We start from the raw sequence: 17,107 nt of genomic DNA, 5'->3' as shown, positions 1-17,107 counted from the left end.
TCCTTCCTGCTGCCATCTCACAGTTCAGATCTACATCTCGAAGATACAAACATGCTGTATCCTCACAGTTTCAATCAACACTTGCTTCTCTTTGAGATCAACCTTTACACACTCACTCTCATTCCACTACCACATTCTCTTTTACTAACCCCGACCAACAAGCAACCTTTCTTTCCCAGTGATACAGAGGAAATAGCTGTGTCCTAATAACAGTGTTATATTTTTATTTTGTATTTTTTCTTTTATTTTGTTTTAATGATGCTTAAATATTATTATTAATGATAAAGGATCATGAATCACAAAAAAAGTTATTTGTGTCTATATAGTGTCTGCAAAGACACCACACACAACCAGAGGTGTATAATCCAGGTGCCATAAAGTAAAAGTCCTGTTTGACAGCTGTTTCAACCAGTCACTAAACCGGCTGAATGTAATTATCTCAGCTCCACAGCGAGCCAGATGAGCATGTTAGTGAAAACACTTCTTCCATATGCGCAGGTAGATCCAAAAACATGGCAGGACTTTTACTCTACTTTTACTTCTACTTTATACACCTCTGCACACAACACATAGATAAAACGTTTTTGTTTTATAACAGCACTGTAGCAAAAAAATTAGTGTTTGTAAATCTTAGAGTTCGTATTATAATTACAACTCCTTTTTTTTTTTTTTTTTTTTTTTGTTGAGGAAAAATGATCGAAACACACAAAAGTATTGTTTTAAGGTGATATTTTGTATTTTTTTTTACATTGAAATATACTTTATATCTAATTGTAGTTAACTGAGTGCAGTATTTACTGTTTACATCACATTTTTTATCCAAATATATACCTAAATTGGCACTATGGTTAAAGAAGAAACAGTCTGAAATTATAATCAATTCCAGTTCAGCCACAGTTGATTTTTTTTTCTCCCTTTTTAAAAAACAGGGTCTGAAATTAGCTTTGCTTTGTAAAGATGTGGCGTTATCATACCAGAAGCTTCCCAAAGCCATCTAGAAACAAGGTAATGGCTGTTTATGAGTCTTTCTTGGATTTTATAGATAAGGGCCATGGTTGGGTCAGAGTTGCTCAAAGTGCAATTTGCAATCACTAATGCAGTTATGAACGCTTAATCAGAGATTATCAAAGTGAGGTAATATGTGTGATCAAAGGAAGTTAAACCAGAGCTGGATGAGTTTATAGAATAAGGGTCCTCAGCAGGTTTGCTAATCCATCTGCCAGTATTATTTCTTGAGCCAATCACTCAAGAAGTTATGAGGGTTTATGGAAGGCCAGAATTGAATCCTATTTAAATTATTCAAGTGAACTTTAGTGGGCACAACAGACAAGAAAATCCTCAACATGTAATCAAGTAAGTAATGTCAATAAATTGTTTTTGCTTATCACACAAGAAACTTAGATTTAGACTTTTTTTTTAAACAGTAAAAACAAATTTTCCTTGTGGATGGATTTCCTTATGGATACATTTGTGATTACATGATCATGAATAACTACATTGGTGTGTTATATTTTCTTTTTGCATGAAGATAGGTAAGGAACGTTTTACTAACACTGACTTTTTATTTTTGACAACCAAGGTTATTTACATTTTATCTAATCACTTAGATTGACGATCATTTGTATGTGGGTGCTGTATTTTAATAATACTAACAATAAAAAAAAAAAAACACTGGTTATGGGGGAAAAAAATCAATATATTAGTGTTCTCCAGAGATTTAGAAAAGAAGAAAGTCGTAAAAGAGCAACAAACTGAGCCCTACAGTCGAAGTTTGTTAGAAACAAAGTACTCTAAAACTGTGGACAAGCGAAACTACAGACGCACGAAGGGAAACGTCACTGGTATCTTTCTGCCTGCTGTCCAATGGGAAAAGGAGGAAGGAATACAGCTCGAGCTTTTAGCTCGTAACGCCATCTTACTTAGACAGGGGCTTTAAACGGACAGAAAACAGCTCAACGGGCAGTGACTGACATAAATATTTAGTTTAGGTTGTGTCTGAAGTCAGCTGCTAGCACTGGAACAATCCTAACGATGCTTTTGGGCTTTTACACCCGTAATTGAGAGGGCTTTAGGAGATCCGGACAAGTTAGCTTAAAGCTGGCTAGTCAGGGGGAGGGGCGGAGTGTTTGAGGTTTTTTTTTTCGTTGCAGAAGTTATTTTATTTATTATTATTTTTTGTTTATGTTATTTCAAACGGACATGTCATCTTCAAATCCAGGTAAGGTTAAGTAAAAGCCAAAACTACGATTTAGTAAGAGGAATATGTAGGCGTCGATCGATTATTGGCGTTTTCTTGAGCCTTTTATGTGGATTCTTTCCCTCAAGATAGCGTGACAGCATCAGCTAAGTTAGCTTAGCAACAAAGCTAACGCTTCACCGAGTGTACCTGGTTATTGCATAAGCGGTAGCATGCTAGCAAGCTATTAACTGCCAAATAAGTGTCTAGTGTATGGTCATAAAGGTCACCTGGGGAGATTTTTGTTTGATCACCAGAGCAAAGATGAGAAACAAACTTTTAAAAGTGGACTGGTAGCTGAGATCGCTTAAATCGGTCCAGATGTTACATTTTAAGTACTGTTGCTGTAAGGCTTGCCATGTATCGTGATCATCTTGTCTATCTGTTGAAGTCAGTCACGAATGCCAGCGTTTGTTTGTTTTTGTGCATTTTACGTAAAATCTCACGCGAGAATCGTGTAATAAAACTCCACGGCTATTTCCTGTAATGTAATACAGCAGAGGCTCCAGATTGAGCTGAAGTTTTTTTTGTTTTTTGTTTCTGTGCGCTAAAAGGAAATCACCTGTCACCCCAGCTGCATTAGCCTTTCCTCTGCTCTGTTATTAATAGAGTTAACAGACCTAAATCTGGGAATGGGGGCGAGTGGGACCCAAACAAGTAGTGGTGCAGTTGTACCCAAAGGGCCCAACAAACGAAGAGCTGCGTAAGTTTTCTCTTTTTCTTTATCCTGACAATGACAATATTGTGTATACATTTAGCAACTGGTTTACTTATGATGATTATCAGATAATCTTACTTTACTCCTTACATTACAGGCCAGATTTTGATGACGATGAAGGAAGCAAGTTATTCAGGTATAAATAGCTTCCCCTTTTTTTCTCCATTTTACCCCCTCAAGTTGTTTTCAGACATGAACTCTGGACAGTATTTGAAGAATCTGGTTTGGGCACTCTTACTAGGCTACAGGGAGCCATTGAGAGGTGCTGTCTTTACAGGGGTATGCTCTAGTGCAGGGGTAGGCAACTCCGGTCCTCGAGTGCCACAGTCCTGCAAATGTTAGGAGTTTCCCTGCTGCAGCACACCTGATTCAAATCAGCAGACTTGTGCAGATGTTGATGTCAAGCTCTGCACAAGTCTGCTGATTAGGTCTGATGTGGGACAGGTGTGTGCAGCAGAGAAACTCCTAACATTTGCAGGACTGTGGCACTCGAGGACCGGAGTTGCCTACCCCTGCTCTCGTGTTAGACATGGGTTGGGTGTAGACTAAGCTGGACATGATGCAGAAATTTGCAGTGTTTTATGCACAACTCTCCAAGTAAAGCAAACAAGTCAGTAATGTTAACTGATGAGGGGAAATTCATAGAAGCACCTTGTATCAGCTGTTGAATGCAGTGACACTTTCATTCATATCATGATTTCATTTTACAATTTCCAGCTTCATTCAGTTTGTCCAGATGCTGTATGGACTTAATACCAAGACATGGGCAGGGTAGATCCAGCACAAAGTGGAGTCTGACAGATGTTTACATTTATGTTCTTTCATGCTGTTCCTCAGTGTAATGTCTTAAAACGTTCATAGGCTGGAGCACATGTTTGAAAACTGCTTAATAAAGCATGATAAACAATATTCATGTTTGAATAGTCTGGATTGCTGAGATAACAGTGTTTTCTTTGTTCTTTGTCAGAGGTGATGATGAAAACGGAGCCTCCAGCAATGACAAAGAGCGCTTTGCCAGGTAGGAAGATAAGTTGGTGGAAATGGGTGTGTGTGGAGGCAGCTTATAGGATGTGATATGTTAACGCAGCAGCACCGCTTACCCTCTTTTGGCTTTTTTAATTTTTTGTTTTTACGTTTTCCGTATGCTTACATATAATACACACACACACTCCCTTCTTATTTTTCTAGTAACTTTTGAGCCTGTGTTTTAGTAGGCTGGTTTCATTTCCAGGTTTTTGGAAGAAGACCAGAGTTTTGCAGATAAGGAAAAACTAGCCAGGTATGGCATGTACCATTGAGGAAGGCTCCTTCTCCTGCTTGTATTCATATGGATATTGAATGCAAAGAGCGAAAACTATTCTGTTCTGCCGGGAACCCAGCATACTGTCGTTTTGACAGCACAAAACTTCCAAATACACTTTACTGCTTTGTCTTTTTTTGGTGCCTGTCAGAAAGGCAGCTGATTATCTGTAAACTCGGCTCTGTGTTATGTGACACTAACTCCACTGCCATGTGTAAGTAAGGACTTCTTTCACTCTGGTAATCCCCTTCTCTTTGAGCAACTGTCCTCTTTGTCTATTTTGTCTCCCCCCTCCCAGGACAACTGAAGGGTCTCTCTCCTTCTGCGCCAGCTCTCTTTTATCACACATTCTGGAATTAAGACCAGACTTTCCTGCTTTGTCACACTCATTTCTATGTATCAGACATTTTTATACATCCATTTCTTTTCTCACCGTTTTTTATTCCTTGCTCCTCTTCTTGATTTGCAAACCTACATTGCAGCATTAACTTTAAACTCTATTCCACGTTGTCCACCTGCTTGTGTGTGTGTGTGTGTGTTTCTTCATCTCAACCACTTCTTTTCTCTCCACCTCTGCCACCCTCGTTCCTCACTCCAGGGAGAATCACAGTGAGATTGAAAGGCGAAGGCGGAACAAGATGACTGCCTACATCACAGAATTGTCAGATATGGTGCCCTCGTGCAGTGCGCTAGCACGAAAACCAGACAAGTTAACCATCCTGCGAATGGCTGTGTCCCATATGAAGTCTCTTAGAGGAAGTGGAAATACCAATGCAGATGGATCATACAAACCTTCTTTTCTCACTGATCAGGTATGACTAACACGGGAAATACTGAAATCAAGGAAGGGTTATATGTAACGTCTTTACCAAACAAGACTAAAAACAGTTATGCTCGAAGCCAACCGTGGGGCTTTTAGGATACTCTGCAATTGCTGACAGGGCAGTACTGCTTATGACAAGTTAACCAAGTCATACAGTTCTCACAGTAACAGTGTAGTTCATGCTCTTGAGGTCAGTAAAAACAGAAAAAGGGATTCACACCTTTTTAAAACCTGCTAGTTTCTAAAGGGGTGGCTATTTGCATACAGTTGTCAGATGTTAGCTGGTTGGTGTCATCGGATTTTGTCATTTATGAACATGTTTTGTTTGTCTTTTTCTAAAAAGACATTGCCTCTTGAATGCTTATTAGTTAGCTTCCTATTGATTTACCGTGCTTGCTAAAACTTTTTGCAAGTAGGTAAAAACAGGTGAGTGTTGACACCAACATCAAGGCAGCACATTTCTGTGTATACTCTCCATGGGTCAGTGGGGTCGATAAGATACCAATATGCATAGAGAATTGGATATTTTGACTCAAAAGGACATTGTTGTCAAATTGAAATAATTATATTTTGATTTATAATTGAGTCATCATCTTTGTTTTTAATTTTTTAACTTCTTTGTCCATAGGAACTAAAGCACCTCATCCTGGAAGCAGCTGATGGCTTCCTGTTTGTGGTGTCATGTGAGACTGGCCGCATTGTTTATGTCTCTGACTCCTTGACGCCCGTCCTCAACCAGCCGCAGTCCGAATGGCTTGGCTCCTCTCTTTATGACCAGCTCCATCCAGATGACACAGAAAAACTCAGGGAGCAGCTGTCCACTGCAGAGAACAATAACACAGGTATCAAACATGCAGTGTGTTAAGTATTCTCTGAGTAGGAAGAGAAATGCAAATAAAGGTGGGGAAAAAAAAGTTGTGCACTGAAGTTCAGTGTCTTGTTTCCCTTTTTAAAGGGAGGATGTTGGATTTAAAGACTGGAACAGTGAAGAAGGAAAGTCAGCAGTCATCAGCTAGAATGACTATGGGAGCCCGTCGATCATTCATTTGCAGAATGAGGTGAGGCTTGTACCAGTTAGTCTTTTTATACTGAAATCTACACCGGGATGTACATGTAGTTCATGTGATGGTTTTTCCCCAGGTGTGGCACATGTCCGGTCGAACCAATATCGATGAATAGACTCAGTTTTCTTAGGAATAGAAACAGGTGATGAAAACATTTCTTCTTACTTTATTAAATGTCTGTGTAAATTAAGACAGAAGAATGCTTAAAATAAGATGCACATAGATTCAGATTTAGGAATTTTAATTGTTTTTGGCTATTTCTTTCTTCAAATATGTCAGGAATGGTTTGGGTGCTGCCAAAGAAGGGGAGCCACAGTATGTTGTGGTCCATTGTACTGGATACATCAAGTCCTGGCCTCCTGCAGGTAAAACCAGAAATTCTGAGAATTTGCTCACAGAACTGCTTGTGTTTTGCTTCATTATATGCTGGGGACCAATTTTCAAACCACAGCATGTTAAAGTTTGTGGTAATTACCTCTCTTTGTATTCTAGGTGTATCGTTAACAGATGATGAAACGGACAACAATCAGGGAAGTCGCTACTGTCTTGTTGCCATTGGAAGATTACAGGTATTATGGATGGATGGCAGCTGTGATGTAACTTAATGCCTGAACTAGTTAGTTGTTTGTTGTTTTTCTGGAATAAATTGGGCTGGAAACCATTTTTTATATGGAAATGAAAACTTTGGTTCCGAGCCGACACTTTCTCTGGTCGGCTCGGAAAAAGTTATGTTGAAAAAGCAATCATAGTACAGTCTTCAGTGAAGTTGATTATACTTGATATTTGCCATTTTACCATATGTTTGGATATCAGTGATACTATTCATAGCTCATGTACAAATGTTTTTGTTTTAGAACAAATTTATCGACATAACTGCAATAAACTGAACAAGTAGAAAGGAGAAATGATCGTACTGATGCACATTGTGGTTTTTAAGAACTATTGGGTTATTAAAGAATATTTGTTTTTCTTGTCTTCTACAGCGCATTTTATTTAAAAGTTTTTCTTTGTATTTCATCCTTTTTCTCCAGGTAACTTGTTGTCCAGGTGACACAGACATCAACAGTATCAGCGTTCCTGTAGAGTTTATCTCACGCCATAACTGCCAGGGCATGTTCACATTTTTAGACCACCGCTGCATGGCTGCCGTTGGCTATCAGCCTCAGGTAAACACTACTGATCAAAACTGGACAAAATCTCACAGTGTTCTTTATGCCATGGATTAGTTTCCAGTAGGATCATGAAAGTTGTATTATTCTCCTGTTCTGCTTTAGGAATTATTGGGAAAGAATATTTTTGACCTTGCCCACCCTGAGGACCAAGGCTTACTGAGAGACAGCTTCCAGCAGGTGAATAACTTCAAGAATAAATTATACTTCAGGAGCGTTTCAGCTGTAGACATAGTTGTTTTATGAAACCACAGCTCACTATATCAAGTTTAGATGGGATGCAATGTCACCCAACGTCACAAAAAAAACTCATTTGTTTAAAGTAACTAAAAGCTACATTGTCTTGAACGATTAAAATAAACTGATTTAGCCTTGGTAAATTAAGAAATGTCCTTTTGAAACTTGTTTTTGGTTGTATGTGTGCTTAAATGTTTGAGTTCAAATGTTTGTTATAGACAATGGTTTGATCAGAGTCTGCGATCGTTATGTAGTGAAAAAATATGACTCTTCGTCACAGATTGGTAAATAAAATGAAGTAATTCTAAGTTGGAATAAAACTCAAACTAACCTGAAAAGTCAAAGCAATGTGTGTTGTAAGGGAAGTTGTTATCTGTCCAACCACAGTGTGCTTGTGTCATCAGTTATCAGCCTAAACACTGTTGTCCAGTTACTTGTAACATGATACTTCCCAGTCACTTCATTTTTCTATGTTTGTGTTCATGTTAACATGCTCCTTCTTGGAAATTAAAACTCGTTTTTTATCATTTGGTGTCTGAAGGTGGTGAAGCTGAAGGGCCAGGTTCTGTCTGTGATGTTTCGATTCCGCTCCAAATCGAGAGACTGGATCTGGATGAGAACAAGCTCTTTCACTTTCCAGAATCCGTTTTCAGAAGAGATTGAGTATATCATCTGCACCAATGTTAATGTCAAGTGAGTTATGATTCCTGCATGCTTACACAGTTAATACAACACATAATGAAACTATTTAAGTAATAAATGTGACCGTTGTGACACATTCCTCTATCTGGATGCATACTAATTATCTTCAGTCCCCAGTTCCTCTTAAACCCCAACCACAACCCATTTTGTTAAACCACACACTTATCACTCTTTTCCAATACTTCTCCTCTGCACCTGTCAATGATTGTGGGGCAGTAGAAACTCGACCCAGGACCCCCTCACTCCCATCTCCTCCCCAGGGGCTTCGATGCCCCCCTCTCTGGGTCAGAGCAGCCCAAATGGCCATCCTGTTGTACTCAGCCCAGGGCAAATAGCCTCCAGGTGAGATTAGGCCTGAAGCGACTATCCTCCCCCCTGCATGGGAGAACAGGGGCTGCTTCTTCATGGGAGACTACTGCTGTTTCTAGCAAACTACCGTCCTTCTGATGTTTGTTTCTTATTACCCACTCTGGGTGACTCCTACCTTTCTTCATCTCTGTTGTGCTCGATAGACGTTTTAAAAGGGAAGCATGACCTTTTGTTCATTTTATTAAGGTGTCTACTAAATATAGTTAAAAGACATCAGCTTTTAACATAGATTGTGTAGCATGTTAGCAGATTTATGTTTAACAGACTTAAATCCTCTTCTCTTGTACTCACTTATGTTGCTATGGTGACAGGTGGTGGGTGGAGTGCTGTTTTGTCAAGAGTGTTGGGGGGTTTTCTCTCAACAGTGGAGGGAATTAAAATGGAAATTGGTCTATTTTGGGCAGCCTTCAAATCAAATGTCTGTTTTGTTTGCTTTTGCAGGCAGTTGCAGCAGCAGCAGCAGCAGGCTGACCTGGAAGGAGGTGGGACAAGCGATGGACTGTATGAGGCAGGAACAATTCCCCTCTCACAGGTTAGATGGTGCATGTGTTTGCATACATGTACAACTTGATTGAAACATAGATTACATCGGTTCCTCTTTGGTGCTCTACTGGCTGATGAGGGTAATGGAAACAGTGGCAGGATGTCGATTGTTTGCTCACCAGGAAAACAAATCCAAACCCTGAGAGAGTTCCATTATCGGAGCTTCCTTCAGACTGCTTGCAGTTTAAATTTGGGTCACTTGCAACATTTCTATTTAGCAACTTAATACTTTTTTAGATTTTAGAGTTGAAGGAATGTTGAGCAAAATGAAAGTAGGCCCTTTTTATGTCCAGTTTCATGACAATTGCTGTTAAATAAACAAAGGTTATGATAAATAATTAATCTGTCCTTCCAGTAAAAAGTCAGGAGTGTCAATATTTGCTGTTTAATTCAACCAGCGGTCACTTGCATATGTTTCATTTTTATGTTTGATCATGATCTCAGGGTTATTACTTTTGATTGTGTGCAGATGCCAGTGCAGTCGGTAACAACAGCAGGTCTAGACCACAACAAAAGCATAGAGAAGCCAGAACTCTATCCCTCCCTGTTCCAAGGGCCAGATCAGTCCAAGTGCATACCCTCCACCTCTACACCACCCATTCAGATCTATGCCAACAACTTCTCTGCTGGTCGATCCAGTGATGCATACAGGTAGGCAGTATTTTCTGTTGTCACATATGTGCATCTGTTTACATGTAAGCAACACTTTAAACCTCAAGGCAAGTAAGAGGCTTCATGTTGTTGACTTTGTCATTATAAGGTTGTTTTGTGTTTCTTGACCTTACGAAACAGACATAACAAAGCATTTGAGATCTTTCAAAATATTTCCATCTGTCGTCAACAGTAAGTTTATGGGGCTGATGTCTCTTGTTCTCCAGAGATCTAACCTTATTGGGTTCTTAAGCTCTCTTGACATAATTATTGCTACCTATCTGATAACTAGTATTATCAGCTCTGTACTCAAAGAATTAATAAACTTACACTTGTAGCTAAACAGCTTCTCATAGCAGAACAGATCCAAATTTGTGTTGGCGTGCAATCCAAGCTGCTCAAAAATCTTACAACACTCTCAAGTTCACAGCCCCCCTCGTTCTACATTTGTTCATTTATCTTTCAAGTAAGGTTGATACTTTTTGAAGTAAAGAAGTGTGAATACAGCAAGAAAGCTTAAAGGGGTCCTATTATGGTATTTGGAGTTTTCTGAGCTTTCTACAGTGTTACAGTGTTGAATCCTCATCAGACACGTGAACGGCACTGTTTTTTATCACCTAAACGCATGTTTGAGTTTGAGTTCCAGCACTCCCTACATTTGGTTTCCATGGCGACGAAAAACGCATCGTTTTAGAGTTTTTTCTACTTGGAAATCCTTGTGACGTCCCGGGGGATAAGGTTCGGTGATTGGTTACCTTCTACTGGTTAACAAGGGCATGTACAAATACATCAGGCGGGTGGAAAATGTTGGATAAAGTTATTTCCAACGATGGCTGGTGAGTTTACCAAAGAGAGACATCCTGCTGCATTCGTTGCTGTGGGTTGCTGTTTTCCACTTCATTTTAAGGGTCTTGATTCAGGTTCCAACATGTAGGGCTGTATGCTATGTGTTGACATTGTATTTTTTTTTTTTTTTTTTTTTTTTTAGTTTATATTAGCATAATCCTTCTGTTTATGAGATGTTACAATGACGGCGAAAGCAGATGCGGTGCCCGCTCCCAATGTAGCGAAGTGGCGGGAGGTGGGGCTTAATGCGGAAGAGTTTCAATCCACTCGTTTTGCCCACAGGCTGATCTGACAGCCTACGGAGAGGGTCGGTCTGAAGTAAATAACGCGATTCGTGACAATAACTCGATCAATCCCAGCCCTTCTGGGCTCAGAAATAAAAATAAATTAGCCTGAAACGCACATAATAGTTCCACTTTAACATAAGCATTAATGTCTGTCAAAAGAGCAAGGTACAATACCAGATAAAGGTGCAAAGGAGGTGTGAGTTAAAATGTGTCGGTGGTTGAGGTGGTGTTATGCAACATTGTGGAGCCAAAAATTAGAATGGTTTGGACTGAGTACTTCATATGTGAGAAGGGAGTCCTAGACATAATTCCTGAGAAGACTGCAGTAGTCAAAGGAGCACAAGCCATGCAGTTCTGTGGAGCTCTGTTGGGTACGGAACAAGAAACTGCATTCGTTCATTGCTCAAATTTGATTCGATGGTGATTTATTTGTGCTGCTTAAGAATGCAGCAAGTTATCTGGTTGCAGATACTGCTGAGCTTAGATTATGGTCTTGTCAGAAAATAAAGTATTTAGTATCTTTAGTTTGCTGTGGTAACTGTCCTACAGACCCAATACGTTGCTTAATTTTAAGCACAAATTCAATGGAAGTGATTTCCATGTTCATTTCAATTAAGTTCCTGCAAGGGTTCAATGAAGATACAGTCTCAAAGTTAAACTTACATTTATCTTGCTCATAAGAATTTTTCAGTCGATCCATCTGCTGTGCCTCCCTCGGCACACTCCCGTCTATTAGTTGGCAGTAATTGCCACTACGCTGGTTGCCAGCAGTCAAGAAATCGCAAAAGGGTGAGGGAGGGTAAAAATCCAAAACCTTACCAGCAGACTGAGCAAAGAAACGGAGCAGATGGGTCAGATTAATACAATGTGCAAACTTTGTTGGTTGATGAATGCCAATATAAGACACATGACTAATTTGTTTCATGATCTAAAAAGGATCAGAGATGATGCAGAAAGCAGCTTATGTGACTCGTTGCATTGCTTCTTACAGAGGAAGCATCAAAGAGAGAAAAGTAAAATCTCTCCATTTGTAGCTTCAACTGGATGTAAAAAGGATTCAAAATAAAGCAAAGAAATTACGACTGCATTTTTTAAAATTATTATTAGTGGTAGTAGTAGTGGTGGTAGTAGTAGAGAACAAAACATAAAAATCCAAGTTACTGATTTCCTTATTACATTATTATAACCTGCTTTTTTCCCTCCTCCTCTTAATGGCTTGTTGATGTTTTAAGATGACAATTAAGCATTTATTTAACTCACACTGACATTTTCACATATAAATTGGCCTGGACAAACTTTATGAATGCACGTTGTTATCAAAGTAAAAAGGTGGCCTTTCAATTTTGTATTTATTTTTTTTAACCCGCATATGAATTGGTCAAATTGCAGAGCTCTAATTTATACAAATCTTCTCAGCAGACAGGTCAGCATGAATCCACAGATGGCACAGCCATCACACTCAGCGGGTCAGATGCTGGCTCAGATGTCTCGCCAGAACGGAGTCCCACAGTCAGTTACCCCATCAAGCACAAGCAGCCCTCTTCATGGTCATGGAGGACCAGCTGGAGGATGGGCGGGAGCCAGACCACAGTTTAGTAATCAGGTAAACTGGAAAGATCTTATGTTGGCTGATTTTGTTAAATTTTTTAATTGTGGTGTTCATTCAATAAAAAAAGAAATAAATTCTTTATCCAATAATGTTTATGCCTTTTTACCAATCCAGCTATATATATGAGTTAATAAATCAAGGTACTTTTACTGTTTTTAACAGCAGGTGGCTCCGCAGACAGCAAAAACCATGTCGCCGCAGTTTCCTCCCATGGGAGGATTTGGAGGTGGCTCGTCAAACACTTTTAGCCAAATGCCTACTGGTGCTGCTCCCACCCCGACTAATGGAACAAGTTACCCACAAATGAATGCCCGTGCCAGCATGAGCAACAACGGTTATGGTAGGTTGTGTGCTTATATGTCTGTCTGTTTGTCATGCTGAGAGATGGTCTCAGTCCCCTTGTGCTCTGTCTCAGATGCCTCTCAGTCTGGGGCCCAGTTCCCCTCTCGAGCAGCAGAAGCAGTGTGGCCTCAGTGGCAAGGTCAGCAGCATGCCCAGAATAATGTAGAGCAGCATCCTCATACCCAGGGCAACCAGCAAGACATGTTTCCTGTGAGTGAAATCTCACCATGTTTTAAGCACATTTAGTTTCCTACTATGTAAAACTCATGACCTGTCTCTTTTCTCTTGATTTAGGATGTGTTGTCTATGTTGGATCAGCCTGCTAACTTCAGCAATGAGGACTTTGAGATTCCCATGTACCCGCCTTATAATGAGTGATGTGCTCAATACTTGTCTGCTGCTCTTCTCCTTCGTTTCCTTGCCTCCTCCTGCTCACATTTTTCTTCTATTCAGACCCTCTGCTCCTGAGAGTAACATTATTCCCTTGCTTGGTGTGGCTCAAGTTGCTTAGCAAGCCAGCAAAAGATGAAGGGATATTTTATTCCAAACGTAAAGGGGAGTGAAATCAAGGATTTGCTACTGACTTAAATATCATTTTCTCAATCTTCAATATTACCAGCCTTTGTAAGAAAATGCTGTAGCTAGCACTGCCCAAATAAATGTTTTAATGCGCACAACTTGAACAGACTTGACACTTAAAAGATACACAGGACGTAAACGCACACCAAGGCCTTCTGTTACATGTCAGTGTTTTTTCTCAGGCATTGATTAAGTTGTTTGACCCTTTAGCATGTAGATTTATCACTCGAGTGATTTTAAACTCTCAGGAAAAAGCAGGGACGTACGTTTTTAGTGAGTTTCAAATTTCCCGCTGTTGCACTCCAACCTCACTCAGTTTTACATCCACAGCATGTTTCTGCATGACTGATCCACTTTCACTGAGCACTTCTACACTGTGTAGAACTCTGTGTGTGTGTGTGTGTGTGTGTGTGTGTGTGTGTATATATATATATATATAATATATAATATTTTTTTAAAAATCCATAAAATATAAACATGTAAATGGGTGGGTTCACCTATCAATTCAAATTTGTTTTGTAATTTTTACATTTTTCCCCACTTTTTTTTTTTTTTTTTTTTTTAAATGTACATTAGCAACATATGCATCATTACAATGACTACATACTGTTTCTTAATATGCCCGTTGGTAATGCATACAAATCTCGTTTTCCTACATATAAATACATGCCTGTATGTACGTATGTAAACTGGATGCATACAGTATCAACTAAGTGATATAAGGTTTCTGTTGACTTTAATTTAACCTCTGCCTCTTTATGCTTTAGGTGCAGACTTTTCTAATGCTTTTGTAAAAGAAATATTAAATCAGCAATAATTAATGAGCAGGAATTATGTACTTTTAAAGCCATTTTTGACTGTTTTAAAAATTGAACGATGTAGTAATCTATTATTTTAAAGTATTTTATCAGTTGACCTTTACATCTATCAAAATCTCTTGTTTAATTAGTATTTTATGGTTTGATCAGGGTATTCAGGATTAAAATGGAACAAACGGATTTGAAAAATAAGTGGACCTACAAGTGAAAATATGCAGAAATATATTCAGTGTTTTGTTGGTTTTTTTTGTTGGTTTTTTGTCCTCTGGTTAGTGACATTTGAGCAGACCTTATAGGAAACATTGTGAGATGAAAGGTAGAGCTTCTAACTTTTTCAATATGTGGAAGATTCACAGATTTGTGATGACAGATTATGTAACTGTGTGTAACCCATGTAGATAAATATCCAGTCTTTATCTTTCTGAGGATGGTATGTTGGTGATTGTGTTGTCTTTGTTTAAAAACAAACAAAAAAAAACCCTCTGATTGCTCAGTATCCATGTTTTTCACTCTTAGAAACACACATATATAAATATAAATATACTGTATATGTTTATGAAATTTAAACAAGAGAAAGATGTTTGTTTTTTGTATTAAATTGTTATATTGTCAACAATGAATGGTGTTGGACTGTAACTGGACTTGCACACACTAACATGGCAGGATACTGCAGTATTGCTGTAATTTAATCCTTAATCACAAAATCATTTATAGCTGCTGTTACTGACAGTTGTGTTAGCTGTGCACTCAGCTAATCACATTCATGCAAAATTCATGACTGTTGCAGTAACATTCATGTATTGAGTTTCATGGTAGAGTTGTTGCTCTTACTGAAGAAACAAAACCCAGCTTTGATTGGTCTGGATCTGTTGTCATTCCCATTTGCATGAATTGGTGAAGATTCTGATATTTTGGTATCTTACAAAGTCAGTTTTCTTTATTGCAAACTGGGGGTCAAAACAAATTGGTGTACAACAGGTCCCCTGGCCCGCCTCTAGGTTGTACTGAACTGTCCTAATTCCTGATGTAACTATTAAGTTTTGAGATTAGTTTTTCTATGTTATAAAAGTACCTTTAACTTTTTTGTAAGTAACATTTGAATACAAACAATCTGGATTTTTTAAAACCCTTTCTTAAAAGTCAGGATCAGTTTCCATACCCTCTCAAATGGATTACAAATAAGGTGTCATATCGTCTTTCTGAACAAACTTTTTTGTTTCTACTCTTATAGTAATCAATGCTTATGGGTCATAAAGTTTTCCAACCTTTGTTTTTTTTTTTTTTTTTTGCAGGTTCCTTGAGCTTCTTTTTTTTTTTTTTTTTTTTTTTTTTTTTTTTGTACAGGCCATACATATTGTCTTTTCATACACAGAACATACAAGGCTTTAAAAAACACATTCAGTCATGTCATTCACTGTCTATGTACCAAAGAGAGATCCTGTGACTCTGGGAAGTGTCATCTTCTGTAAAGGTCTTGTCTCCTGAAGAGATGTCGGGGTGTTCTAATCTCAGGAACGGCCTGGTCGTTACCAAACTCCCTTTTAACTATTGATAAAGGACGCAGGTGCCAAATGAGGCTCTATGTCTCCTTGGGTCGATCTTATTCTTTGGGAGGAGAGTATGTGTCAAAGTTGGGAGAAAAGAGTCAATTCTGTTGAAAACTACAGATGAGCTTCATGCTCATAGACATCTTTGTGGATTATTCATTTATTTTTTACCCCCAGCATGGATCCTTCAAGTCTCCCCGTGACCAAGCTAGATGTGGATGTGGATCTTGGATTTGCCCTCTTCTTCTTTTTCCTTCTCTGCTTCTTTTTGTTGATAACCATCATCCGCTGCGCTCAGCTGGTGCTGGACCCTTACAGTGCTGTTTCTGCTTCCACATACCAAGAGGAGCAAACAGAGGAATGATGGACACCAGAGACAACTTGAAACTTCTCATGTGAAATATGATACATGACATATTTCCATGCTGATGTGTTCAGGAAGACTCAGACTTTATTTTGATTTTTGTGCAGTTTTTATTTCCCTCAAATTCTGTGCAAAAGTTGCATCGTCCGGAGATGTAAGTGTGTAATGTGGAGAATGAATAATGTTTAGTAGTGAAGTTTGTACTTTAACTCAAGAGAAACACGATGTAGAAAAAAAAGGCATTTTAGAAAGCAGCAATATAACAGAGTACAAATGTTTTAGATCAGAATGTTTGAGAGAAAGACAAATCCTTTCCAAACTCTTCAGTAAAAACATTTGAGACAAACATTTCAGTAATCTACATTGTAGAAAATACATTTAATTACTAAACAGTATTTCAGAAAGCACAACATGAAACAAAACCAACTGAGTTTTGACTCTGCCATTTGTTTGTCAAACTAAAAGAACATCAAAACCATCCCCTTCCCTCTGCATTAATAGAGAGCAGATATTTTTAATATCATTAATTCTTAATGAAAACCAGATGATCACTTTTTCCCTCAAGTTCTGCTACACTGCGTTTCAGGAGGTTTTACATATTAAATCTGCTGTTAACTGACTTGTTGCTCTTTCACATGATTTTTGAGGCTGTTGGAGGTTTTATTACTTTCTAAAATAGTAATATTTAAAATATCCGGAACCTCATTTGAATATTAAGTATATTTTCTCAGGACTTTTTTTTTTTTAAATTTACAAAATGGTTTTTGATTTTAGGTTTAATGCCAGAGACTGTTTTATTTTAAAAATGATAAAAAGTTAGCATTGTAATAATAAATAAATTATATATATTTTAGTGTGAAAGAAAAATTCTTGCTGATATATTCTTCTATTTGTAAACTATGG

General features: G+C 38.4%; 1 protein-coding gene across 4 annotated transcripts; it reads left to right on the top strand.

Moving 5' to 3' along the window:
* The first annotated feature begins 1,909 nt into the window (after positions 1–1,909).
* On the top strand, positions 1,910–14,903 carry arnt (aryl hydrocarbon receptor nuclear translocator). 4 transcript variants are annotated; one of them, XM_079241297.1, is made up of 19 exons: positions 1,910–2,218; positions 2,846–2,939; positions 3,052–3,090; positions 3,922–3,972; positions 4,853–5,066; positions 5,706–5,919; positions 6,033–6,135; positions 6,218–6,283; positions 6,421–6,506; positions 6,634–6,710; positions 7,173–7,307; positions 7,416–7,490; positions 8,089–8,240; positions 9,060–9,150; positions 9,631–9,812; positions 12,365–12,548; positions 12,720–12,894; positions 12,970–13,106; positions 13,191–14,903. In XM_079241297.1, exons 1-19 carry the CDS (start codon positions 2,182–2,184, stop codon positions 13,272–13,274), a joined length of 2,196 nt encoding a protein of 731 aa, XP_079097423.1. In that variant the 5' UTR covers positions 1,910–2,181; the 3' UTR covers positions 13,275–14,903. The 4 variants fall into 4 exon arrangements, with proteins under 4 accessions (XP_079097423.1, XP_079097421.1, XP_079097422.1 ...); XM_079241295.1 differs by having other exon boundaries at positions 12,717–12,894; XM_079241296.1 differs by having other exon boundaries at positions 12,362–12,548.
* Positions 14,904–17,107: the final 2,204 nt, after the last annotated feature.

This window comes from Telmatherina bonti, assembly GCF_933228915.1.
Source record: "Telmatherina bonti genome assembly, chromosome: 5".
NCBI lineage: Eukaryota > Metazoa > Chordata > Actinopteri > Atheriniformes > Telmatherinidae > Telmatherina > Telmatherina bonti.
This window is presented reverse-complemented; position numbering and strand designations above follow the sequence as displayed.

Bases quoted from the DNA above. Each gene is read 5' to 3' on its own strand.
- arnt (XM_079241294.1), top strand. From the start codon at position 2,182: ATGTTATTTCAAACGGACATGTCATCTTCAAATCCAG. The intron at 2,940-3,051 runs GTAAGTTTTCTC...CTTACATTACAG, and splicing joins CCCAACAAACGAAGAGCTGC to GCCAGATTTTGATGACGATG. The intron at 5,920-6,032 runs GTATCAAACATG...CCCTTTTTAAAG, and splicing joins TGCAGAGAACAATAACACAG to GGAGGATGTTGGATTTAAAG.